We start from the raw sequence: 24,688 nt of genomic DNA, 5'->3' as shown, positions 1-24,688 counted from the left end.
AAAGCACTTGTGTCTGCACTGGACACTCAGCTCTGCTCCACTATTCAATTCAATTCAATTCATTTATTTTTGTAACGCCCAAAATCACAACAACAGTTGTCTGAAGGGCGTTCATGTTTTGGTTGATGGGGGAAACCGGAGTACCCGGAGGAAACCCATCCAGACACGAGGAGAAACATGAAAAACTCCACACAGAAAGGCCTGGTGACCCGGGGATCGAACCAACCTTCTTGCTGTGAGACATGAGTGATGGCACTCAGTCACCGTGCCGCCAAGACACAAAAAACAAAACAACAGGAAGAATCAGACACAACAGGAAAAATCAGACACAACAGGAAAAATCAGACACAACAGGAAAAATCAGACAACATAAGAAATCGGCCAGGAGACCACTAAAGCTGCAGTCCGGGACATTACATGAACCTTTTGTGTTTTTATTTATTTATTTACCCGTTAATTCATCAGGAGCATTTTCTGCGAATGAAACTGCGTCACACTTTTTGACGAGAAGAGCGTTGGCGACTTAGTGTGAACTGATGGAACAGGAAGTGCAAATGAGGAAGAGTGAGAACCCCCCTCCTCCTCCTCCTCCCCCTCCTCCTCCCCCTCCTCCTCCTCCTCCTCCTCCTCCTCCTCCTCCTCCCCCTCCTCCTCCTCCTCCCCCCCTCCTCCTCCTCCTCCTCCTCCTCCTGCTCCTCCTCCTCCTCCTCCCCCTCCTCCTCCTCCTCCCCCTCCTCCTCCTCCTCCTCCTCCTCCTCCTCCTCCTCCTCCTCCTCCTCCTCCTCTGATGAGCTGGTGTGTGTGAGAGTACCCGCCTCGGGGCCAGAGCCTCGTGGTCATAGACTGAAGCGTTGGCGTGGATGAGCGGAGAAACCTCGACCCCTTAAAGTCGCCGTCTCGTTTCCATGGAGACGTGGGTGCGTTTGGTGGCGGGGCTGCTTCTGTGGACCGGAGGTACGACCCGATCGTGTTTTTGTACAAATAATGTTTTTATTTATTGTAGTTTTATCAGACCTAATGTGACTGAAAACGTCTGTCGAGTAAAATGTGTTTTATTATTTATTTATCGATTCATTTTCATTCAATTTAAAAGGAATTGAAGTTGATTTTTCTTTAATAATTGTAATTTTAATGGTTTTTCTCTTGTTTTTCAGGGTCCAGGTCAAAACACATTTTCATTCAGACCGGACACAATCTGGATTTGCACGTCTCAAATAGTCAAATACAAACTGGTGCATTTTTTTGGAAATTCAATGACAGCAAAAATTTAATAAGAATGTATTCAGATAAGAGCAGGTACACAGGTTCTGAGTACAAAGACAGAGTGGAGTTTTTCCCTCAGAATTTGTCTCTGATTCTGAAAAACCTCCAGTTCAGCGACACTGGGACCTACACGGCCGTGGCGTCTGAAGAGAAAGACAGAATACTCGATACTTTTTTTGTCACAGACAAAGACACAATACTCGATACTTTTTTTGTCACAGTCGAAGGTGAGTCCAAACACACATCACACATATTACACATTTAAACTAAACCTCCTCAAAATGAAGTTCATCAGTTCTTCATTATCTGAGGCATTTGTCACAAAACCAAGTCGTGTTAAAATAAAGACAAGACGGACACGTCCACATCGCTCTGTTCAAACTGCGACTCTCAGAGTGAACCCACAACTCAGGAAGTAACAAGTCAGAAACACATGGACCCAGTTTATGGCGGAAGTTACGCTAAAAATAACCCACAACAACCGCCTCATTTTTTACATTATTAGGCCCGAGCCCCTACAGGGCGTAGGGCCTAATGCTTCTACAGCGATGAGTGCATGGGCGAAGCCGCGTCGCCCCCTGCACAGACTCCACTATCCTAACAACCCCCAATTTATGATGATCCCTATTACAGTTTCCGTGCGGCGAAGCCACAAAATTCCATCGGAATTTTTGCAATTTTCAAAAGTCAAAATTTGCTCCCGTTTGCACACGCAAAGTCCGATTTTGGTCAAATTCAAATCAGTTGTAAAACTTTCGGGTCTAATTCTAATGTTTGTGAAAGAAAGAAATTTGGCACGACAGCGCCCCCTACAGAATAACAAATACATTTGTATGGAAGGCTGAAAATTTTGTTTTCCCAAATGTTATCAAATTTGACACAAAATTCCATTGGGTCATCCCAATCAATAAAGTCAAAGACACCCATGCTTTTTTTTGCACGGTGTTGCCATGGCAATGCCTGGAAAAACCATGTTTGTGCATTAGGTGCATCAGCACTCCCAATGTCTTTTGACTTGTTTAAATGAAGTCTAAAGCCGCAATAAAACGGAGGTTAGTGGCCACCTACAGATAGTTGGGACGCACAACACAACGCACATTCAGACTCTGTAAAAAACACGTCAAATTGTACTAAAAAAAATCGGCGAGACCACGAAAGGTGAACCACGACACAGCGACGGACTGTTGTTACGTGAAGATTCATATTTTGTCTGTTTTTACTCTCTCTTTTGTCTTTTCTTTCTCGTCTCAGCTCCAGTGTCGGCGGTGTCTCTGAGTCTGGACTCTGTGTCCTTCAGCTCAGACTCCTGTAACTTCATCGCGAGCTGCGCCGCCGAGCTCTACAACGTCAGCCGCTCTTTCACCTGCGACACGCGCCGCTGCGAGGAGCCCCGCCCACAAAGGCACGGACACGCCTTTCTAGACCTGAAACTGTCCGGTGATTGGGTCGTCTGTAACCATAGCAACCACGTCAGCTGGACCAACGACACCAGGGACTATCGCCAAATGTGCTGGAGTCAGACAGGTAGGACCCAGCGGCAATCGCCCAACCCTGCGCTCCGGCCAATCAGCGTGAAGTATTTAAGCGCTCTGGTCGTTGTGCTCCAATCAGGGTTAAGATGCGGAGCGTGAAAATATGTTAAGATGACGCACTGTGGCCCCCTCCTGGCTGAGTGAGGCATTACAGCGACGCACTAACCCTGTGTGTGTGTTGCAGGTGCGTCCGTGTCGAGCGTGTGTGTGGTGAAGACGGCGGTGTATTGCGCGGGGCTGCTCCTCATGCTGTCCGCCGTCATCGCCGTGCACGTGCTGGAACGCCGGGCCAAACAGGACTGAGCCTCCTGACTCCTCCTCTTATAGCCCCGCCCACAGAGGAGGCCACGGTGACATAACGGGCCGTGTTATGTTTCTTTGTTTAGGCTTTAGCTCTTCTCTCAAAAACTGAAAACACTCTGTTCCACCTTGTGATGTCATCATGTGGTGATACAGGAAGTGCTCCACTGTGTTTTTAAACTCCACACACCTTCATTTCAAGAATCTTTTGGATCTTTTCAGTCCTGGAGTTGTCTCTTATCTCGACTGAACTAAAGGTAAAAGGAGGAGTTCACTTGAAAAACACCACTTGATGACATCACAAGGTGGAACGGACTGTTTTGAGCTTTGGAGATGTACTTGCAGGACGTGTTATTTGACTCCAGTTTTGATTGTATTGTTACCATTTTTGCTCTTTGTTATTATATGATATTGTGATGTGCCCAAATCATTTCTCAAGTGGATCAATAAAGTTTGTCTAAGTAAAAAAACCTGCGTGAAACGTTTGATTTAAAGAGAGAACCAGAGTCAGCGACAAATGTGAGTCTGAAGCATAGACTGTTTATATAAACGGACAGAGCTTGTTTTCTGTGTCAGGTACGATCTAAATGTCACAGAGTCGGGTCGAGTATCCAAAAATTGTAATCAAGTAAGAGTAAAGTTACTTCAAAATACTATTACTCAAGCAGAAGTACAAAGTAGTAGTCCTAGAAAGAGTGAAGAGGTTTTGTTTTCAAGAATGTCCCAAAGTGCTTAAGGACTGTTCTGGGTTGTTTCCAGTTGAGGACGATGGCAGGAGCCGGTGAATCGATTCTTCCACGGCTCTTTAAAAACTCAAAGCACAGAAGGTAAAAGCCCGACTGCCTCACACTGTCTGATCTGCTCCATCTCTGACATGTTCTTCCATTTCAACAGGACAAAACGACTCACGCCTGAAGAACCTCGGAAGTATCTGTCCAGACAAGAAATCTTACAGTACGTGATTCTACTTTGTCGTTTAGAGCCGTCGTAGTCGCTCAGTCGATTAATCGGTGGATGGCGTTGACTAATCGTTTTATTTAGATTATAAGATTTACATGGAACAACAGAACTGTAATGATTTATTTATTTATTTAACAGGGACATGAGACGTTTGTGAGTTTGTTGAGTAAATTGTGTTTGATCCCCGTCTTTACCGTTGGCGAGGATCAGATTTGTAAAAAATAGAGACGCCCGGGACATTTGTTAAACTGAGACAAGTCACTGGTTTTAGATAAATCTGCTGGAACAGAAGACACAGGCTCAAAACTGGGACTGTCCCGGGACAAAGGGGACGTCTGGTCCCCCTAAGCTAATGCTAACAACAAATATATATACAGCATGTGAGCTAATGCTAACAACAAATATATATACAACATGTGTGCTAATGCTAACAACATATATATATATATATACAACGTCAAATGTGTTTATAATTTAAAAATATAATGGTTGAATTTCTGTTTTTTTTTTTACAGAGCTACAAAAAGTCTGAAGCAGAACATTTGTGTGGACATGCTCCAGAACGGCAACCACAGGTAACACACACTTTATAAACACACACTTTATAAACACACACTTTATAAACACACACTTTATCAACACACACTTTATAAACACACACTTTATAAACACACACTTTATCAACACACACTTTATAAACACACACTTTATAAACACACACTTTATCAACACACACTTTATAAACACACACTTTAAAAACACACACTTTATCAACACACACTTTATAAACACACACTTTATAAACACACACTTTATCAACACACACTTTATCAACACACACTTTATAAACACACACTTTATAAACACACACTTTATAAACACACACTTTTCTGGTTTTAACACATGAATCTAAGGAGAAAACGTTTGTCGTATCTGCTCATGTCCACGAGGACCAGGAAGTGAAATTATAAACTTCACCAGAATAAAAAAATAGATACCCCAAGTAAATACCTCCTCTTTAATACCCCATAGAAGTAAATACCTCCTCTTTAATACCCCACAGAGGTAAATACCTCCTCTTTAATACCCCATAGAAGTAAATACCTCCTCTTTAATACCCCATAGAAGTAAATACCTCCTCTTTAATACCCCACAGAGGTAAATACCTCCTCTTTAATACCCCACAGAGGTAAATACCTCCTCTTTAATACCCCACAGAGGTAAATACCTCCTCTTTAATACCCTTTAGAGGTGAGACTCCACATATGTGATGTGTCTCTGTGTTGTAGGTCGTTCTCCGTGTTCTTCCATGTTCTGAGTCTGGATCAGGAGCGGCGTGAGTCATGTGACCCTCGTTCGGTCGACATTCTGCCGCCGCCGCTCGAAGATCAGCCCGAAAAACTGCACAAAATGAAGCTACACCTGACACAGGCCGAGCTCGCCGAACGCTCCGGTACAAACACCGAGCCAAAACAAAAGGGACTCTCATGAGCTTCAGAAACAGACCTGGAGTTTTGTTTCATTCACATGTTTGAGTCACTTTATTATTCATATGTAACATCTACAAAGATCAAAACGCTCTGTTCCACCTTGTGATGTCATCAAGTGGTAGTTTTCCAGTGAACTCCTCCTTTTCCCTTTAGTTCAGTTGTAGATTGTCAGTTGTTCCAGGACTGAAATGATCCAGATGATTCTAGTGAAGGTGGAGTTTAAAAACACAGTGGAGCACTTCCTGTATCACCACATGATGACATCACAAGGTGGAACAGAGTGTTTTCAGTTTGAGAGAAGAACTCAGCCTAAATCTGCAGGTTTGTTTGTGTTAAACATGTGAAATAAAACACAACTCCAGGTCTGTGTGTGACGAGGACACATTAAACCGATCTGAGAATATGGGCCCTGTAAAATGTCCTTGAGTAAAAGTACTTGAGTAAATGTACTTGAGTAAATGTACTTGAGTAAATGTACTAGAGTAAATGTACTTGAGTAAATGTACTTGAGTAAATGTACTAGAGTAAATGTACTTGAGTAAATGTACTTGAGTAAATGTACTTGAGTACTCTGGTGTGTGTGCAGGTCGCTGGGCGGAGGCGTGTGAACAGTACTTGTCGTTGTCTCTCTTCTTCTCCTCTGAAAAGGAGCAGTGGCTGCGGCTCCACTTCCTCCACCTGAGCTACGACCGAGAGCACGGCCAGAGCTCCAGAGCCGCCACCGAGGCCCTCGCCCACGCCGCCGAGCTCCGCCTCCAACAAGGTCACAGTGAGGTCACAGGCGCACTGATGTAGTCCACCTGTAGGCCTGGTTTAGACCTGGTTTAGTCCTGGTTTAGACCTGGTTTGGACCTGGTTTAGTCCTTGTTTAGATCTGGTTTAGACCTAGTTTAGACCTGGTTTAGTCCTGGTTTAGTCCTGGTTTAGACCTGGTTTAGACCTGGTTTAGTCCTGGTTTAGTCCTGGTTTAGACCTGGTTTAGACCTGGTTTAGTCCTGGTTTAGACCTGGTTTAGTCCTGGTTTAGACCTGGTTTAGACCTGGTTTAGACCTGGTTTAGTCCTGGTTTAGTCCTGGTTTAGACCTGGTTTAGACCTGGTTTAGTCCTGGTTTAGACCTGGTTTAGTCCTGGTTTAGACCTGGTTTAGACCTGGTTTAGTCCTGGTTTAGACCTGGTTTAGACCTGGTTTAGACCTGGTTTAGTCCTGGTTTAGACCTGGTTTAGACCTGGTTTAGACCTGGTTTAGACCTGGTTTAGTCCAAGTTTAGACCTGGTTTAGACCTGGTTTAGACCTGGTTTAGTCTTTGTCATGTTTCTTGAGTCTTCATCTTTTGTGTGTGTTAATGTGTGTGTTGTGTCTCCATGGTAGCTGCTGCAGATTCCACCATAGACATACATGTAGAACAGCCCCAGCGTGATGTCACTAGTATCAGTAGTATATATAGTATATATAGTATATATAGTATCAGTATTGGACACACCTGACCCTGTGTGGTTGTTCCTGTAGGTGACCTGGAGGGGGCGCTGCGACACGCCGAGCGCTGCCTCCATCAGGCGCAGGACGGGGGCTGGCTGGACTCCACCGGGCGCTCCCTGAAGACCAGAGCTCAGCGAGCGCTCTGGGGCATCTACACCCGCCTGTCCCACGCCCCGCCCCTGTCCCACGCCCCGCCCCTGTCCCACGCCCCGCCCCTGTCCCACGCCCCGCCCCTGTCCAATGCCCCGCCCCTGTCCCACGCCAGGACCATGAGCCTCCTCCAGCAGGCCCTGAGCAGCGCCCAGGACTGTGAGCAAACACACAACTCACATACACACAACACACATACACACAACACACATACACACAACTCACATACACACAACACACATACACACAACTCACATACACACAACACACATACACACAACTCACATACACACAACACACATACACACTACACACACAACACACATACACACAACTCACATACACACAACACACATACACGCAACACACATACACACACACACACACACACATACACACAAGGACTGTGAGCTCTGATCTGAAATACACACTTTTTTTAGAAGAGTTTTTAGAGTTCATCCATGTTTGTGTAATCTAGAGATCTCTCCCGGGCCCTATTCAAACCACAGTATGAACCTGTACGAGGCTCCGCCCACAAGTCTACATCACCCACACTCCACACGACAATCCTCCATATATACACAAAAACATGACACAAACTGTGCACTATGACGTGACAAACCTGGTGAGTTTCATTAGTGCGATGCAGCTGAAGCTCTGAAGGGGGAGGGGCTTAGCACAGAGAGCAAAGGGAGGGGCACAATCTGACCATGAAGAACTGACTTATTTGAACTTTAACAGGTGAGCAACAAGTCCCTCTCAAATAACATTACAGTCACAAGCTAGCATTAGCATTAGCATTAGCATTAGCATTAGCCAACGCTTAGATTGACCACAGGCTCCTGAACATGTGCGGTTTACATTGACTTCTATGGCAGTTGCTAACGCGTACATTGTGTCTCCATGGTAACCGCTGAACATTCCACCATAGAGACACATGTAGAACACCCCCTATCTTGATGCCACTCAAAAAATCCTCGCAAAATGCATTCTTACTCTGCGCGGAGTCTCGTCTCCGCAGATCCGACCTGTAGCTTGACCTGATGGCGTCACCTGCTTTAATACGTTTTATGCCGAACTGTGTAACGTTCCAGGAAAAGCATTAAAATCTCCATGGAAACAAGCAGGTGTTGGACCTTCCACACAAACGCTGCATAGTTCAGTTGTGCGTCAGTGTCAGAATGTGTGTTTTCGTGGTCGTTCACCTTCATGACTGGAGTGGTGTGTTTGTTTCAGCTGGAGACAGACATCTTGAAGCAGAAGCCGTGTACAAACTGGGAGTGACGTGTCAGCTCTACGGAGACCACGGCGCCGCCAAAAAGGTCACGTTTACCGCAGTACTCTGTAAACGGCCGGTGCGTGACGTTTGTCGTGTGTGTGTTTGTAGTACTTGAACACGTACGTGGGAATGTGCACGGAGCTGGACGACGCCGCGGGGCTGGGAAAGGCCTACAGAGCCACGGCCTCGTCTTTACTAAGGTACGACAGCGGGGAATCCAACCCGCAACCTCATCACCGAGAGGCGGCGGGACGACCGCTGTGCCACAGTGTCACCTGTGCTCATCATGTGTTTGACCCACAGCGAGGGACGCCAACAGGAGGCACTGCTGTGTCTGCAGAGGCTGTGTGACGGCTCAGTCCACAGTCTGCCCCGGGACCTGGTCCAAGCCTGCGTCAGCCTGGGAGACATGTACTTCAGCACGGTACTGTCAAATACTCTCAAGTACTGTCAAATACTCTCAAGTACTGTCAAATACTCTGAAGTACTGTCAAATACTCTCAAGTACTGTCAAATACTCTGAAGTACTGTCAAATACTCTCAAGTACTGTCAAATACTCTCAAGTACTTTATGTACTTCAGCACGGTACTGTCAAATACTCTCAAATACTGTCAAATACTCTCAAGTACTGTCAAATACTCTGAAATACTTCATGTACTTCAGCACGGTACTGTCAAATACTCTGAAATACTTTATGTACTTCAGCACGGTACTGTCAAATACTCTGAAATACTTTATGTACTTCAGCACGGTACTGTCAAATACTCTGAAATACTGTCAAATACTCTCAAGTACTGTCAAATACTCTGAAATACTTCATGTACTTCAGCACGGTACTGTCAAATACTCTGAAGTACTGTCAAATACTCTGAAGTACTGTCAAATACTCTAAAGTACTGTCAAATACTTGCTAACGCCCGTGTGTTTCAGGGTGCGTTTGTGCTAACGCCCGTGTGTTTCAGGGTGAGTTTGTGCTAACGCCCGTGTGTTTCAGGGTGCGTTTGTGCTAACGCCCGTGTGTTTCAGGGTGAGTTTGTGCTAACGCCCGTGTGTTTCAGGGTGAGTTTGTGCTAACGCCCGTGTGTTTCAGGGTGAGTTTGTGCTAACGCCCGTGTGTTTCAGGGTGAGTTTGTGCTAACGCCCGTGTGTTTCAGGGTGCGTTTGTGCTAACGCCCGTGTGTTTCAGGGTGAGTTTGTGCTAACGCCCGTGTGTTTCAGGGTGCGTTTGTGCTAACGCCCGTGTGTTTCAGGGTGCGTTTGTGCTAACGCCCGTGTGTTTCAGGGTGAGTTTGTGCTAACGCCCGTGTGTTTCAGGGTGCGTTTGTGCTAACGCCCGTGTGTTTCAGGGTGAGTTTGTGCTAACGCCCGTGTGTTTCAGGGTGCGTTTGTGCTAACGCCCGTGTGTTTCAGGGTGAGTTTGTGCTAACGCCCGTGTGTTTCAGGGTGCGTTGGCCTCGGCCTGTGAGTTCTTCCAAAGGGCGTTTGACGGAGCCGTGGACCTGAGAGACGTCCCTCTGCTGCACACGGCTCAGGTTCAACTTTCATTTGTTTTATTTTTCTTTCTTTTTAGTCACATGATGGTAAAGTCCTGTTTTTGTTTTTACATGTTTTACTCTGTCCACATGTGTAATACTATGGAGCTCCACAGCGCCCCCTGCTGTCTGGTCCCAGAAGTAAATGTCCCACTCATTTTTCCCATAGACTGAGAAACAAACTTTAAAAGCTCAGGGCTGATCAGTAACGAGGAACTGAGGACGACACGAACCGCACGAACCGCACAAACCGCACAAACCGCACGAACCGCACGAACCGCACGAACCACACAAACCGCACAAACCGCACGAACCGCACGAACCGCACGAACCGCACGAACCACACTTTATTTAAAATCTGTTTGTTTAGCACATAGCTGGTTAGCATGTAGCTGGTTAGCCCGTTGCTGGTTAGCATGTAGCTGGTTAGCATGTAGCTGGTTAGCATGTAGTTGTTTAGCATGTAGCTGTTTACAAACATGATACATGTTATCTGCAAAAAATAATTATAATACATAAAAATAACCAAATTAAAACATGATTTTTAATATAATTTTGGATATTTTTATTGCAGTGAAACACACGTCCACGTACTATGAGCTGCATCTCCACAAACCCGACGTGTAAACTGAGTCCCCTTCACTGCTCATGGTCCTTTTTACTTTGTTTTTGTTCAGGTGCTGGTGGGAGGAGCCAAAGGCCACGCCCTGATCGCACAGGTCAGCTCTGTTTTAAGATCAGACTCAGCTCCTTCACTCCAGACGCTCTTAGACTGGAAAGACCGACGGCACTGGGCCCCGAGCGGTCAGGAAACTGCAGACGCCGCCGCAGACGCAGACGCAGACGCCACCGCCGCAGACGACATTCACCCAGAGAATAACTAGATTAAATGTTTTAATGTCAGTGATTTTCTTCTCCAGTTTGGAGCAGTTAAAGCAGTAAAAATTAAATTTTTTCTTCTGATGTTTGTGTTTTGTTTTTTTTTAAGAGTTTAAACTTTCTTTTCTTCTGGATGTTTCTATGAACATGGTAAAAATAACTCCTCAAATCAAATGAAAAGTACTTTTACTTTTCTGTTCAAAATGTTGTGGAGTAGAAAGTACAGATACTGATCTCAAATGTACTCGAGTAAAAGTAAAAGTATACTATACTATATACTCTAAAATCCCATGTACCTTTATAAATAAAAAATATTAATCTGGCAACATAAAAATAAAAATAAAAAATCCACTGTAGTCAGTCTGTTCGTATTTATTGAACACATTTATGTTTTATTTCTCTTTATTTGTTTTACTGTGATGCCGTGTGTCGTTCTGCGCATGCGCTCTCTCACTCTGCTCACGTGTCCGGAAGTGCGCTCTCTGCTAAGGTGTTGTGTGTTTTTCTGGAGTATTTCCTCCGGAGCGCCTCCGCCTGCGCTGCACCGGGAGCCCGCGGGAGCCGGAGGAGCGGAGGCCGGCCGAGGGACACGGGAGGCCGGCGTGGAGCGGTGCCAGGCCCCGGGGAGGTGTTTGAAACATGGGCCTCTTCGCCCGGATCAGGAAGGAGTGGTTCATCATCGGGATAGTGCTCGTCATCTTATCCGCCAAAGTGCATCCCAGCTTCGGCGTGAGAGGAGGTGAGAGCCCGGGGGACGCGTCTGGAGCTTCTGTAGTACTTATATATTTATTTATGTTTTTATTTAAACGCCAAAACGCCACACTTTTAACACTTCAAAAGTTAAAGATCTGACTAATCCTCTTTGACTGTCTCTATGGAGATGTATTTACTTTACATCACCTGGAATGTTTCACAGCGTGGCATTAAACTGGTATTTCTTACATTCATTCAAATGATAAGTGTTTTTATTATCTAAATGCCTTGGAAAAACAACAAGAATTCGTCCTGTGAGTGCGCTCGCCTCTCCACAGATCTGGCCTGGAGTGCACCTTTGGGTAAAAAAAAAGTATTTCTCAAGGCAAGCAGAAGTGGTAAACGTTGAAAGTACTGAACAGACTCCCCGTTCTTTGCCCAAACAGTGCGTCCTCTGTGCGTAAAAGCCCTGTGCGTAAAAGCCCTGTGCGTAAAAGCCCTGTGCGTAAAAGCCCTGTGCGTAAAAGCCCTGTGCGTAAAAGCCCTGTGCGTAAAAGCCCTGTGCGTAAAAGCCCTGTGCGTAAAAGCCCTGTGCGTTTGGACACGTTGTACTTACACTGTTGGAAACGCCCACATCATTTAAGTGTTTGTTTATGTAAAATTGTGAAGCAGTTGTTGTTTTCAGGAGGAGCTGATCCGGTTTGACAAGGAGCAGAAAAGGTTTAACGATGTTTCCGCCTCCGTTTTATCTCACACAGATTAGATTAGCCATTTGCTGCTACTGGTTTTACAGCCGTTAAGTGCAGTTCATAAAAAGTGAAAATTACATGTCTTGGGAAATACGTTTTACCTAAAGGTGCACTCTAGGTCAGATCTGTGGAGAGGCGAGCCCACTCACATGACGAATTCTTGTTTTTTCCAAGACATTTCGAGCAATAAAAAAGACATATTACTGAACGAATGTAAGAAGTACCAGTTTAATGCCACGCTGTGAAACATTCCAGGTGACGTAAACTAACTACATCTCCATGGAGACGAGCAGGTAATGGACACCTCACCAGAAAAGTTCCATAATGCACCTTTTAAGACCATTTTGAGGTGGTGTTTTATTTTTATTTTTTTTTTAATTAAAAGTACAGTATGAGTTGACTGAAGACAGAAAGTTAAATCCACACTTTGGAACATTTTTCGTGAAGATAGATGCGTTTTATGCCATACTGTGGGATTTTACAGCCAAAGGAACAACATTTCCATGGAAACGAGCCGGAGGAGTCAGGTTTGTGGAGATGCAGGGTTTTTCGTGCAATAAATGTGTCTTTTTTTGTCTAAAAGTGACATACTGTGGCTTTAAAGTCTAGAATCCAGCCCTAATCATGAAATGTCCAGATTATTATTTAGATTTTTTTTCGTTGCGATTGTTTTAAGTGCTCAGCCTTCGTCTCAACTTGTAAACGTTAAAACCCCCAAATGTTCACATCATCACGTTGCATTTTTCCTCAGGTCCGTTAAAACCAGAGGTCACGGTGTCGTACGTCGCGGTGTCGCTCATCTTCTTCAACAGTGGACTCTCGCTCAAAACAGAGGTGAGGTAAAATGGCCGACGCGTTCGCGCTTCGGTCTAATTCACGTTTTCCCTGAAGCTGCTGTGTCGTCTTTGGGGTTGTAGTGTTTTGCGCGGGGCCGATCTTCACAGAAAATGTGTTTTATTTGGACTCGCCGTGAAAAACCTCCGGAGAATCACGAGATCACGGAACATTTTATACAAATCGAGCGACTTTATATCAGAGTTTAGCCGCAAAACTTTTTACAAACTCTCCATCGAAGTGAATCAAGAGAAAGAACGTTTTGGAGAAGGGTTCTGAAACACTAAGGAGGCGGAGTCTGGGGGCCACGGGAGGCGGAGTCTGGGGGCCACGGGAGGCGGAGTCTGGGGGCCACGGGAGGCGGAGTCTGGGGGCCACGGGAGGCGGAGTCTGGGGGCCACGGGAGGCGGAGTCTGGGGGCCAAAGGAGGCGGAGTCTGGGGGCCAAAGGAGGCGGAGTCTGGGGCCACGGGAGGCGGAGTCTGGGGGCCAAAGGAGGCGGAGTCTGGGGGCCAAAGGAGGCGGAGTCTGGGGGCCAAGGGAGGCGGAGTCTGGGGGCCACGGGAGGCGGAGTCTGGGGGCCACGGGAGGCGGAGTCTGGGGGCCAAAGGAGGCGGAGTCTGGGGGCCAAAGGAGGCGGAGTCTGGGGGCCAAAGGAGGCGGAGTCTGGGGCCACGGGAGGCGGAGTCTGGGGGCCAAAGGAGGCGGAGTCTGGGGGCCAAAGGAGGCGGAGTCTGGGGGCCAAGGGAGGCGGAGTCTGGGGGCCACGGGAGGCGGAGTCTGGGGGCCACGGGAGGCGGAGTCTGGGGGCCAAAGGAGGCGGAGTCTGGGGGCCAAAGGAGGCGGAGTCTGGGGCCACGGGAGGCGGAGTCTGGGGGCCAAAGGAGGCGGAGTCTGGGGGCCAAAGGAGGCGGAGTCTGGGGGCCAAGGGAGGCGGAGTCTGGGGCCACGGGAGGCGGAGTCTGGGGGCCACGGGAGGCGGAGTCTGGGGGCCAAAGGAGGCGGAGTCTGGGGCCAAAGGAGGCGGAGTCTGGGGGCCAATGGAGGCGGAGTCTGGGGCCACGGGAGGCGGAGTCTGGGGGCCAAAGGAGGCGGAGTCTGGGGGCCAAAGGAGGCGGAGTCTGGGGGCCAAGGGAGGCGGAGTCTGGGGCCACGGGAGGCGGAGTCTGGGGGCCACGGGAGGCGGAGTCTGGGGGCCACGGGAGGCGGAGTCTGGGGGCCAAAGGAGGCGGAGTCTGGGGCCAAAGGAGGCGGAGTCTGGGGGCCACGGGAGGCGGAGTCTGGGGGCCACGGGAGGCGGAGTCTGGGGGCCACGGGAGGCGGAGTCTGGGGGCCACGGGAGGCGGAGTCTGGGGGCCACGGGAGGCGGAGTCTGGGGGCCACGGGAGGCGGAGTCTGGGGCCACGGGAGGCGGAGTCTGGGGCCACGGGAGGCAGAGTCTGGAGTCTGTGACGGGACAAACGGCCGACCACAGCGGCGGTGACACGTGCGGTCAGTTTAAAAGACGCCGCCACTTCTTTTCTGTCAGTGTGAGTTTTTTAGTGTCGAACATGCTCCACACAGGAATGGCTCTGTGCTGCTCTGGGGTTTGAACCGGGGACCTTGTTGCTGTGAGGCGGTGTGTCCAGCTGTTTGACTGCGTGTCCGTCCGTGTGTGTGTCCGTGTGTGTGTCCGTGTGTCCGTGTGTGTGTCCAGGAGCTGACCAGTGCCCTGCTCCACGTCCGGCTGCACCTGTTTGTCCAGAGCTTCACTTTAGTGTTCTTCCCTGTGTCTGTGTGGCTCCTGCTCCGAGTGCTCGCCCTGTCCAGCATCGACCAGTGGCTCCTGCAAGGGTGTGTACCAGTGTACTACTACTACTAATACTACTACTGCTAATACTACTACTACTATTACTGCTACTGCTACTACTACTATTACTGCTACTGCTATTACTAAACCTCCTACTACAGATACTACTCCTGCTGTTCCTCTTAAATCACATTACAGTCATGAGCTAGCATTAGCATTAGCATTAGCATTAGCGTTAGCATTAGCCAACAGTTTTTTCTCAGCTGTTTGTGTAAAATCAAACTCTTAAACAGACCATGAGCTCTTTTACTCACATTGTTGTTGTTTTTTTTCTCAGTTTTTAGTGAGGTTTTTTTGTGTGTCTGTGTTTACTGATGAGTGCGCTGTGTCACCACGGCAACAGCTGAACATTCTGTCCATAGACACACATGTAGAAAACACATTAAACAGAGTCAGAGTCATGTGGACATTTAAAATATTGTTTGAGCAGAAAAATGCTCAACACTAGAGGAAGTGCAGTTTAAGTCGTCTCCACTAGAGGGAGCTGGAACCCTCTCGTCCTTTCTCTCCCTCTCTCTAATCCCTTTCATTCTCGCTCTCATTCTTCCCATCTCTCCCTCGTCTCTCTATCTCTCTTTCTTTCACTCTACTGCCCTCGCCCTCTCTTTTTCTCACCTACCTCCCCCTCTATCTCTCCTCCATCTCACTCCCCCTTGCCTCCCTGCCCTCTCCCTTTCTTTCTCCCTGTCTCCCTCCCCCTTCCCTCTCTCTCCCTCCCCCTCCTCCTCCTCTCTTTCTTTCTTTCTTTCTTTCTGTCTCTCCCCTCTCCCTTCCCTCTCTCTCCTCCTCCTTTCTTCTCCTCCTCTTCCGCCCTCTCTCCCTCTTTATCCTTCCCCTCCCCCCTCTCTGTCCTCCCACTCTCTCTCTTCCTTACTGTTTCTCTCACTCTCCCTTGTCTCCCCACTCTCTCCCTCTCTCCTCCTCCTCTTCCTCCCTCTCTCCCTCCTCAATCTACTGCCCCTCTCTCCTCCCCCTCTCTCCTCCTCCTCCCCCCCTCCCCTCCTCCCCCCTCTCCCCTCTCTCCTCCCTCTCCCCCCCCCCTCTCTCTCCTCCTTCCCTCTCGCCTCCCTCTCCCCTCTCTCCTCTCCTCTCCTCCCCCCTCTCCTCCCCCCTCTCTCCTCCTCAGTTTACAGACGGTGAGCTGTATGCCTCCTCCGGTGTCGTCTGCTGTGATTTTGACCAAAGCCGTCGGGGGAAATGAGGTGAAACATTTTAAACTTCTAAACATTTAAATATTTCATAAACTGAACCTGCTCTGACTTCTCCTTCTTCTTCTCTCCTTCTTCTTCTCTCCTTCTCCTCCTCCTTCTTCTTCTTCTGCCTTTCAAATGTTCAGGCCGCCGCCATTTTCAACTCTGCGTTTGGGAGTTTCCTGGTAAGAAAACGTCTAAAAACACTAAAGCTGCACGGTGTCACTTTCCTGCTCGTCTCCATGGAGATTAGGCCTGTGCTCCGCTCCTTAAATCCAGTGACACGACTCGTCCTGCAGGGGGAGCTCGTGTGCTGCAGTAGTTTTGTCCTTCACTTTATAAACCCGACGTTTGGCCCGATGTAAAACACAACTCCATAGCGACGAGCAGATGGCGCCCCCTAGCACCGTGTCATGAGTATAAAGGTCTGTCTGAGTTATGTGTGATGTTATGTATTACTTGTGTGTCGTCTCAGGGGATCGTCGTCACGCCGCTGCTGCTGCTGCTGTTCGTGAGTGTTTCCTGTTTGTATCAACTCTGACTAAACACACGCGAGGCTAACGGTTATAGCGGCTAACGGTTACAGCGGCTAATCTGGAGCTGAGTTTCATATTTGGAATTCAGGCTGCGAGTATCATAGCAACCAAAGAGCCAATCAGGAGCGAGGCTGTTGAAGGTCACGCCCCCTCCCGCCCACACCGCAGGTTTAACAGGGAGCGGGCGCTTAGCAACGCTGTCAATCAAACCTGTTGCTAACGCTAGCGGGGGTCTGTTATTAAAGTTCATATCTCGATTTACAGGCTGTAATCAGGGCAGTTGTGTGTGATGTTACTGACTACTTGAAGTTACAGAGGTCACAGGAGCAGCACACGTTTAGGTTTAGACGTTTTTGAGAAGAAAACTGCAAATTTATCTAAAAAAAATGATGCCACGTAAACAGTTTAGTCGTTAAAAATGTGGATTTACAGTTTAGCTCCACTTTAGACACAAAATGGAGTCTCCTCTGTTTGTTTCATTCACATGTTTGAGTCACTTTATTATTCGTCTGTTACATCGACAAAGATCAAAATGTGACGTTACACTTTGTGATGTCATCAAGTGGGAGTTTACAAGTTTAACAGATCGAACATAAGAGGAGACAAGAGGAGGAGAGGAGACAAGAGGAGGAGAAGAGGAGACAAGAGGAGGAGAGGAAACAAGATGAGGAGGAAAAGAGACAGGAGGAGGAGGGGAGAAGAAGAGGAGGAGGGGAGAAGAAGAGGAGGAGAGGAAACATGAGGAGGAGGAGACGAGGAGGAGAGGAAACAAGAAGAGGAGGAGATAAGAGGAGGAGAGGAAACAAGAAGAGGAGGAGGAGGAGACAAGAGGAGGAGGAGATAAGAGGAGGAAAAGAGACAGGAGGAGGAGAGGAGTTTTCCAGTGAACTCCTCCTTTTCCCTTTAGTTCAGTTGTAGATTGTCAGTTGTTCCAGGACTGAAATGATCCAGATGATTCTAGTGAAGGTGGAGTTTAAAAACACAGTGGAGCACTTCCTGTATCACCACATGATGACATCACAAGGTGGAACAGAGTGTTTTACCGTTGCATAACCTGTGGTCTCGTTTGTCCAGTTGGGGTCGTCGTCGTCCGTCCCGTTCTCGTCCATTTTCTCTCAGCTCTTCATGACGGTGGTGGTGCCTCTGATCCTCGGGCAGGTGACGTCACTTTGATCTTTTCTGTTTCTTCTTCATTTACAGCAGAGCTCCACCCCCACGATTATGTTAAATTAGATTATTTATTTTTTATTTTATCCTTATTTGAACTAGACATATTTTTAGAACAACTGATTGAACCATTTGATACTGAAAAAATAAAATATCATGAAATTTAATTAAATATCAAATTAAAACAACTCATTTATCTCTTTGTTTCTCCTCACATGAGGCTCAGAGCTGTTGGTTTCACTTTCACAAAGTGGATGATTGTTTCATATTTGACGTTTACGCTGAAAAACTCCAGCGTCTCAGACTGAGGTGGAATGAGGCGTCTTATTTGTCTTCACACTGTCCACAGCAGACACCGGTCTGTCCTCGTGTCCCACCGGAGTCACGGTGAAGCCCAGTGCTCCATACTCTTCATCAGACTCCTCCTCCTCTTATTTTTCATGTGACTTTACCTCCGTCTATCTCCACCTTCCTTTTCATCCCTGTTAAAATGTTTTCCATAGTGTCTCTCCTTCACTGTCCTGTGTCACGACCTGTTCACTCTGTCCTGCTCTTTGCTGCGTACAGTACTACAGTACTACAGTACTACAGTACTACAGTACTACAGTACTACAGTACTACAGTACTACAGTACTACAGGAACAGAGGCCCCCTGTGGTACAGCAGCACTACTGCGCACGTTTATGTCCTCCCTCTCCCGGTTTAGTCCCGGTTGTCAGGTGTGCTCTCTGACCTTTGACCCCTGACCCTGTGTTCTCAGGCGTGTCGTCGGTTCCTTCGTGACTTCCTGGATCGTCGGAAGCCTCCGTTTGGGGCAGTGAGCTCCTGTGTCCTCCTCATGATCATCTACACCACCTTCTGTGACACCTTCAGTAACCCCACCATCGAGCTGGAGCCCAGCAGCCTGCTGAGCATAGTACTCATCAGTGAGTACTACTACTGCTACTACTACTGCTACTACTACTGCTGCTACTGCTACTGCTACTACTGCTACTACTACTACTACTACTACTACTACTACTACTACTACTGCTGATACTACTACTACTACTACTACTACTAATACTGCTACTACTACTACTGCTACTGCTACTACTACTACTGCTACTGCTACTACTGCTACTGCTACTACTACTACTACTACTATTGCTTCTTCTAGTACTCATCAGTAACCATAACTGTTACTACAAATACCAGTCTTATGTAGTACTTTTCACAATGCTCAGAGTTGCTGTAGTACTTTATACTGTACACGGGCAGACTAATCCACAGCCACAGCCGCCCCGGGGCAGACTGAAGCCACAGCCGCCCCGGGGCAGACTGTTTCTCAGACTGACGTCCTGTCGCTGAAACAGTCTGGAGTTCGTCGGTCGTAGTCGTTTGTTTTGGCGCTTCACCTTTGACTCCTCCCTCACCTCAGTGCTGCTCTGTGATTGGTCCTCTGCTGCGGGGGCGGGGTTAAACCTGACTTAACCTCGAACCCTCTCCAGATGGAGTCTCATGAGTTTGTGCCGGGCGTCCTCCGAGCTCCGCCCAGAGAAGTGTCTTGCTCAAGGACACAGTTGTAGTTTGTGCTGGTCAGAGCTGGGATTGAACCCCCAGCCTCCAGTGTGACCCCTGACCCCCAGAACCGGACCACACGAGTGAGGGGGCGCTGTTTAAGTCTGTGTTTTTGTGTTTTCAGTTTTCTTGATTCAGATGGGCTTCATGATGCTCACCTTCACCTTCTCCACCAGGTCAGGGTCTGGTTACATCATCACATTATTACATCATCACGCCATGACATCATCACATTATTACATCATCACGCCATGACATCATCACATGGTCACGTCCCGGTCTCGTTCAGACTCACCTGTGTTCTCTGTTTCTGTCTCAGGTCAAACTCCAGCTTCAGCCCTGCAGACACTGTGGCCATCATGTTCTGCTCCACCCACAAATCGCTGACGTTAGGTACTCGCTCGTTTAATCACGTCGGCGTTTTATCACGAGATCATGAGCGCGACATCAAAGAACGCGGCGTCTGTTCATTCAAGTTGAGACTTTTTACTGTAGAGTCATCTGTGTTTACGTCAAAGACTGAGGACACTTTGTCTGTCAGATTTAATACAGAGAAAGAGGCTAATGAAGCTAACGAGGGTAAAGAGGCTAACGAGGGTAAAGAGGCTAACGAGGGTAAAGAGGCTAACGAGGGTAAAGAGGCTAACAAGGGTACACAGGCTAACGAGGGTAAAGAGGCTAACGAGGGTAAAGAGGCTAACGAGGGTAACGGCGCTAACGAAGGTAAAGAGGCTAACAAGGGTAACGAGGCTAACGAGGGTAAAGAGGCTAACAAGGGTAAAGAGGCTAACGAGGGTAAAGAGGCTAACAAGGGTAAAGAGGCTAACGAGGGTAAAGAGGCTAACAAGGGTAAAGAGGCTAACGAGGGTAAAAAGGCTAACGAGGGTAAAAAGGCTAACGAGGGTAAAAAGGCTAACGAGGGTAAAGAGGCTAACAAGGCTAACGAGGGTAAAGAGGCTAACGAGGGTAAAGAGTGTAAAGACATTAAAGAGGCTAATGAAGCTAAAAAGGCTAAAGAGGCTAACGAAGCTAAAAAGGCTAAAGAGGCTAAAAGGCTAAAGTGGCTAGCGAGGCTAAAGAGATTAAAGAGGCTAACGAAGCTAAAAAGACTAACGAAGCTAAAAAGGCTAACGAGGCTAAAGAGGTAAACAAGGTCTTAAAACTCAAGAAAAACCAAACTGTATTTAAAGATGTTCAGGAGCCTGTGGTCAGTCCGAGCTCATGGTCCTTTTAGGAGATAAGTCCGGTCTTTCTGGTAAATAAAACTCAAATTTAAGTCTAACAGCACTTCAGACACAGCAGTGCCTTTAGATAGCTTCACCGGGGAATATTGATGATTTCAGCTACAAAGTGTCAGTATTTGGGGGCGTGGCAAATCCGATCAAAACTATCTCTGTGTATTTGAACTAAACTGCAGTTACAAGGCCACACCTGCAGGGGGCGCTCATGCAGCCCATAGACAAACGTATCATCGACTAAACGGCGTCGGGCTCTACGTGTTTGTAATAAAACGTCTGATGAGCGTTTGTTTTTCAGGCATTCCCATGTTGAAGATCGTGTTCGCGGGTTTCGAGCATCTGTCCCTGATCTCGGTCCCTCTCCTCATTTATCACCCGGTCCAGATCCTGCTCGGGTCGGTGCTCGTGCCCAGCATCAGGGCGTGGATGACCTCCAGACAGAAGGTAAAGGAACAACACGGAACATTTGAACGTCTGAAGTGTTAAAACCACAGAGTGTAAAGACTGGACTGAGGGAGAGTGACGTCAGCAGGTTAGCTCTGTACATTTATATATACAGTGTATGCTAGCAGGTTAGCTCTGTCCGTTTATATATACAGTGTATGCTAGCAGGTTAGCTCTGTCCGTTTATATAAACAGTCTATGCTAGCAGGTTAGCTCTGTCCGTTGAATGCCCTGAATCAAAAGTCAGATTTATTGAATCAGTTGTGCCGTTGTCCCTGAGTCGTCTCGTCCTCCGCTGAAAAATGAACAAACAAAAAGTGGATTTACATCATCAAAATAATCGTATCAGTCTTAATCTGGTCCAAGTGTCTCCAGCCTCGACACATCGTCTCCATAATAAAGCAGAGATGTGCCCGAGCGGAACAACAGAATCAAAATGAGGTCAAAGATAAAAATATGACATCAACTCACGAAAGGAATTAAGTCAAACAGATCGAGGACGAAACATGAAAACAAGTCAAGATTTAGAGCAAAGAACGACATATTTAAAACAACAAAATAAAACACTGAAGACAAAACTGAGCCACGTGTTTTTCTGTTTTATCTCTCAAGCAGCAGTGGAAGAAGTACAAATACTAGAGCAAAGTATCCAAATTACAGGTCGTACAGAGACTCATGGAGCTTTTACAGGAGGCTGTGGCGCCCCCTACAGTCTAAAATAAACAGCACTGAACACAGGCACAACTAAAGTGACATCAGGAAAGACCAGGATGTGAAGAAGAGACAGGAAATATAACAGAGAGAGAGAAGTATCTGAACAGAGGAAAATACTGCAGTAATGTCTGAGTAAATGTGAATGTACTTGAGCAAAGTATCTCATGACAAAAAGTGACTGAAGTAAAAGTATTAAAGGAGTTAAAGAGTAAAAAGTAAAAGTATTTAATAGAATAATTAAAAAAAAACAACTCTAGTTCCAAACTGTAGTGGAGTAGGAAGTACAAATACTGCTCTCAGATGTACTCAAGTAAAAGTAAAAAGTACACACTGTAAATGTTCTTAAGTAAAGTACAAATACCTATTATTTTAAGTACAGTTCTTTACCACTTTTACTTTGTTCCGTTTCGCCGCTGTGTCAAGTAACGACAGAAAAGAGAGAGAGAGGGTCATGTGACGCTCATTCTGCTCTCTGATTGGATAATAATAAACTAACATGAACACATCAGGAAGTGTTCTGTTTGATTTGAAAAAGTTGAGCTTGTGTGTGACAAAGACAGGCCTTTAATCTGCACATGATGTCACACTCATGATGTCATACTCATGATGTCATACTCATGATGTCACACTCATGATGTCACACCCCATGACATCATATTTGCCCATGATGTCATGTCTGAATCGTGATTGTGTTTTCCTTTTGTGTGTCCGTGTCGTGTCCGTGTCGTGTCCGTGTCGTGTCCGTGTCGTGTCCGTGTTGTGTCCATGTGCTTGTGCGCCCCCTACAGTCCACTCTGCTGTTGCGTTAGGCTGTTCTGGTCCGAGTGAGTAACAAAGAACCGTTTAAAGTGTTTTAAAGTTCACATCACAGGTTTATCCCAGAGTCTGACCCCGACCACGGAGCAAACACCAAGAAAAGTTTTAAAACAAGTACATTTACTCTAGTACATTTACTCTAGTACATTTACTCAGACATTACTGCAGTATTTTCCTCTGTTCAGATACTTCTCTCTCTCTGTTATATTTCCTGTCTCTTCTTCACATCCTGGTCTTTCCTGATGTCACTTTAGTTGTGTCTGTGTCCAGTGCTGTTTATTTTAGACTGTAGGGGGCGCCACAGCCTCCTGTAAAAGCTCCATGAGTCTCTGTACGACCTGTAATTTGGACATTAAGACGTGATCATTTCTCTGTTCACACCTGAGCTCTGGGACACGATCCTGTGATTTAAACTCAGAATATTCATCTTTATTTGAATTTTATATTTCACATTTCAGAGATTTTAATGTGGATTTAAAAAAGTTGAAATGTCTCTTCAAACAGAGCTTTAAAACATTCATATTCTGAATTCACATCATTTTGAATCATTTTGGTGTTTTTCCTTTTCATCTTGAGTCCAGCCGCTCGTCTCTACACCAGGGGGCGCTGTCACGATACTCACATCTCAAACTTTTAATATTAAGACTCGATACTCAAAGCCCAGGGGCCAGTTGTTTGTGTGAAATGTAAAACAAGCTGCTGGACTCGGTGATGATCTCTGCTGTGGTGAGGAAATGTTTGGGAAATATTCAAATCTACAAATCTGTAATGTCAAGACTCACACGTTTATTTAATTCAAGGTTTGACACAAAAATGACATGAACTTTAATCCACGTTTTAATGTTGTTTCCTCCTGGAGCTGTGTTTTGTTTCATTCTCACATTTTTAACACACAAACTCTTCTTCTCTCAAACTGAAAACACTCTGTTCCACCTTGTGATGTCATCATGTGGTGATACAGGAAGTGCTCCACTGTGTTTTTAAACTCCACCTTCACTAGAATCATCTGGATCATTTCAGTCCTGGAACAACTGACAATCTACAACTGAACTAAAGGGAAAAGGAGGAGTTCACTGGAAAACTCCCACTTGATGACATCACAAGGTGGAACAGAGCGTTTTGAGCTTTGTTTCATTCTCACATGTTTGAGTCACTTTATTATTCGTCTGTAACATCCACAAACACAACTCCAGGTCTGTTTTTGAAGAGGAAACATTAGAAAAGTTCACACGATTCACGTTTGTTTGACACTGGAGCTTTAAGGTCCTTTATTTCCTGGTTTGTCTGTATGTTGCTTTTGTTGATCAATTTTGTTGTTGTTGTTTTTATTGTTTTTAATATGTTGTTGTTGTTGACATGTTGTTTTTGTTAATGTTTTTAATCTTTGTTGTTTTTAATCTTGTTTTTATCTTTATTGTTGTTTTTCATCTTTATTGTCGTTGTTTTTCATCTTTATTGTCGTTGTTTTTCATCTTTATTGTCGTTGTTTTTCATCTTTGTCGTTGTTGTTTTTCAGGCTCACTATCTGGATGCCGTTTGAACGATTCCGGCTCTTCTTGGACTTGTGCCTTTCTCCAAACCGAACGACCTCAGACGGAGAGTGTGACGCTCGTGTGACTTTTGTATTTAAAACAAAAAGCCCATGTTGATACTTTTGTATTTAATGAGAGTATTTAGTTATTTGAAGAGTTTATTTCTCCACAGATGAACTGTTACTGGGAACAATATTTTTACATGGACGTTGTTACAGAGTTTTGGATGTTTGCTCAAACTTTAATACACATTTTAAAGATGTGTCTGTCTCTTTAAATAAACACACACACACTGGGGCTTTGGGGATAGACTCCAGCTCAGGGCGCTCTCGAGCAACGCACTTTTACCTCTGTGTATGTGGATGTGTGTGTGACCGAGAACCAGGACTAGACCGGGACTGGACCAGGACTGGACCAGGACTAAACCAGGACTAAACCAGGACTAAACCAGGTCTAAAGTGTTGTGTTGTGATGTTGTGAGGACCATGTTGGTTTTGCTGTGGT

General features: G+C 46.4%; 3 protein-coding genes across 5 annotated transcripts; all 3 read left to right on the top strand.

The window, feature by feature from the left end:
- Positions 1 to 809: 809 nt before the first annotated feature.
- Positions 810 to 3,520, top strand: LOC117386500 (SLAM family member 5-like). The gene is made up of 4 exons (XM_033983871.2): positions 810 to 954; positions 1,155 to 1,490; positions 2,515 to 2,787; positions 2,980 to 3,520. Exons 1-4 carry the CDS (start codon positions 906 to 908, stop codon positions 3,096 to 3,098), a joined length of 777 nt encoding a protein of 258 aa, XP_033839762.1. The 5' UTR covers positions 810 to 905; the 3' UTR covers positions 3,099 to 3,520.
- Positions 3,521 to 3,863: 343 nt separating this feature from the next.
- ttc29 (tetratricopeptide repeat domain 29) lies at positions 3,864 to 10,868 on the top strand. Its single transcript, XM_055229211.1, has 11 exons — positions 3,864 to 3,922; positions 3,990 to 4,049; positions 4,571 to 4,630; positions 5,345 to 5,508; positions 6,132 to 6,308; positions 7,053 to 7,331; positions 8,409 to 8,494; positions 8,560 to 8,651; positions 8,755 to 8,875; positions 9,895 to 9,984; positions 10,662 to 10,868. Exons 1-11 carry the CDS (start codon positions 3,864 to 3,866, stop codon positions 10,866 to 10,868), a joined length of 1,395 nt encoding a protein of 464 aa, XP_055085186.1.
- Positions 10,869 to 11,330: 462 nt separating this feature from the next.
- On the top strand, positions 11,331 to 24,446 carry slc10a7 (solute carrier family 10 member 7). 3 transcript variants are annotated; one of them, XM_033983971.2, is made up of 12 exons: positions 11,331 to 11,602; positions 13,057 to 13,139; positions 14,835 to 14,971; positions 16,114 to 16,189; positions 16,324 to 16,362; positions 16,653 to 16,688; positions 17,788 to 17,871; positions 18,641 to 18,806; positions 19,565 to 19,616; positions 19,760 to 19,833; positions 20,977 to 21,122; positions 24,169 to 24,446. In XM_033983971.2, exons 1-12 carry the CDS (start codon positions 11,503 to 11,505, stop codon positions 24,190 to 24,192), a joined length of 1,017 nt encoding a protein of 338 aa, XP_033839862.1. In that variant the 5' UTR covers positions 11,331 to 11,502; the 3' UTR covers positions 24,193 to 24,446. The 3 variants fall into 3 exon arrangements, with proteins under 3 accessions (XP_033839862.1, XP_055085087.1, XP_055085086.1); XM_055229111.1 differs by lacking the exons at positions 19,565 to 19,616; positions 19,760 to 19,833 and having other exon boundaries at positions 11,349 to 11,602; positions 24,169 to 24,425; XM_055229112.1 differs by lacking the exons at positions 16,324 to 16,362; positions 16,653 to 16,688; positions 17,788 to 17,871 and having other exon boundaries at positions 11,347 to 11,602; positions 24,169 to 24,428.
- The last annotated feature ends 242 nt before the right edge of the window (positions 24,447 to 24,688 follow it).

This window comes from Periophthalmus magnuspinnatus, chromosome 18 (assembly GCF_009829125.3).
Source record: "Periophthalmus magnuspinnatus isolate fPerMag1 chromosome 18, fPerMag1.2.pri, whole genome shotgun sequence".
NCBI classification, from domain to species: domain Eukaryota; kingdom Metazoa; phylum Chordata; class Actinopteri; order Gobiiformes; family Gobiidae; genus Periophthalmus; species Periophthalmus magnuspinnatus.
Note: the sequence above shows the minus strand (reverse complement) of the source record. Positions and strands in the feature narration are given on the sequence as shown.

Bases quoted from the DNA above. Each gene is read 5' to 3' on its own strand.
- ttc29 (XM_055229211.1), top strand. From the start codon at position 3,864: ATGGCAGGAGCCGGTGAATCGATTCTTCCACGGCTCTTTAAAAACTCA. The intron at 4,050-4,570 runs GTACGTGATTCT...TTTTTTTTACAG, and splicing joins TCCAGACAAGAAATCTTACA to AGCTACAAAAAGTCTGAAGC. The intron at 9,985-10,661 runs GTTCAACTTTCA...GTTTTTGTTCAG, and splicing joins CTCTGCTGCACACGGCTCAG to GTGCTGGTGGGAGGAGCCAA.
- slc10a7 (XM_033983971.2), top strand. From the start codon at position 11,503: ATGGGCCTCTTCGCCCGGATCAGGAAGGAGTGGTTCATCATCGGGATA. The intron at 17,872-18,640 runs GTGACGTCACTT...CTGTGTTCTCAG, and splicing joins TGCCTCTGATCCTCGGGCAG to GCGTGTCGTCGGTTCCTTCG. The intron at 21,123-24,168 runs GTAAAGGAACAA...GTTGTTTTTCAG, and splicing joins GGATGACCTCCAGACAGAAG to GCTCACTATCTGGATGCCGT.
- LOC117386500 (XM_033983871.2), top strand. From the start codon at position 906: ATGGAGACGTGGGTGCGTTTGGTGGCGGGGCTGCTTCTGTGGACCGGA. The intron at 955-1,154 runs GTACGACCCGAT...CTTGTTTTTCAG, and splicing joins GCTGCTTCTGTGGACCGGAG to GGTCCAGGTCAAAACACATT. The intron at 2,788-2,979 runs GTAGGACCCAGC...TGTGTGTTGCAG, and splicing joins AATGTGCTGGAGTCAGACAG to GTGCGTCCGTGTCGAGCGTG.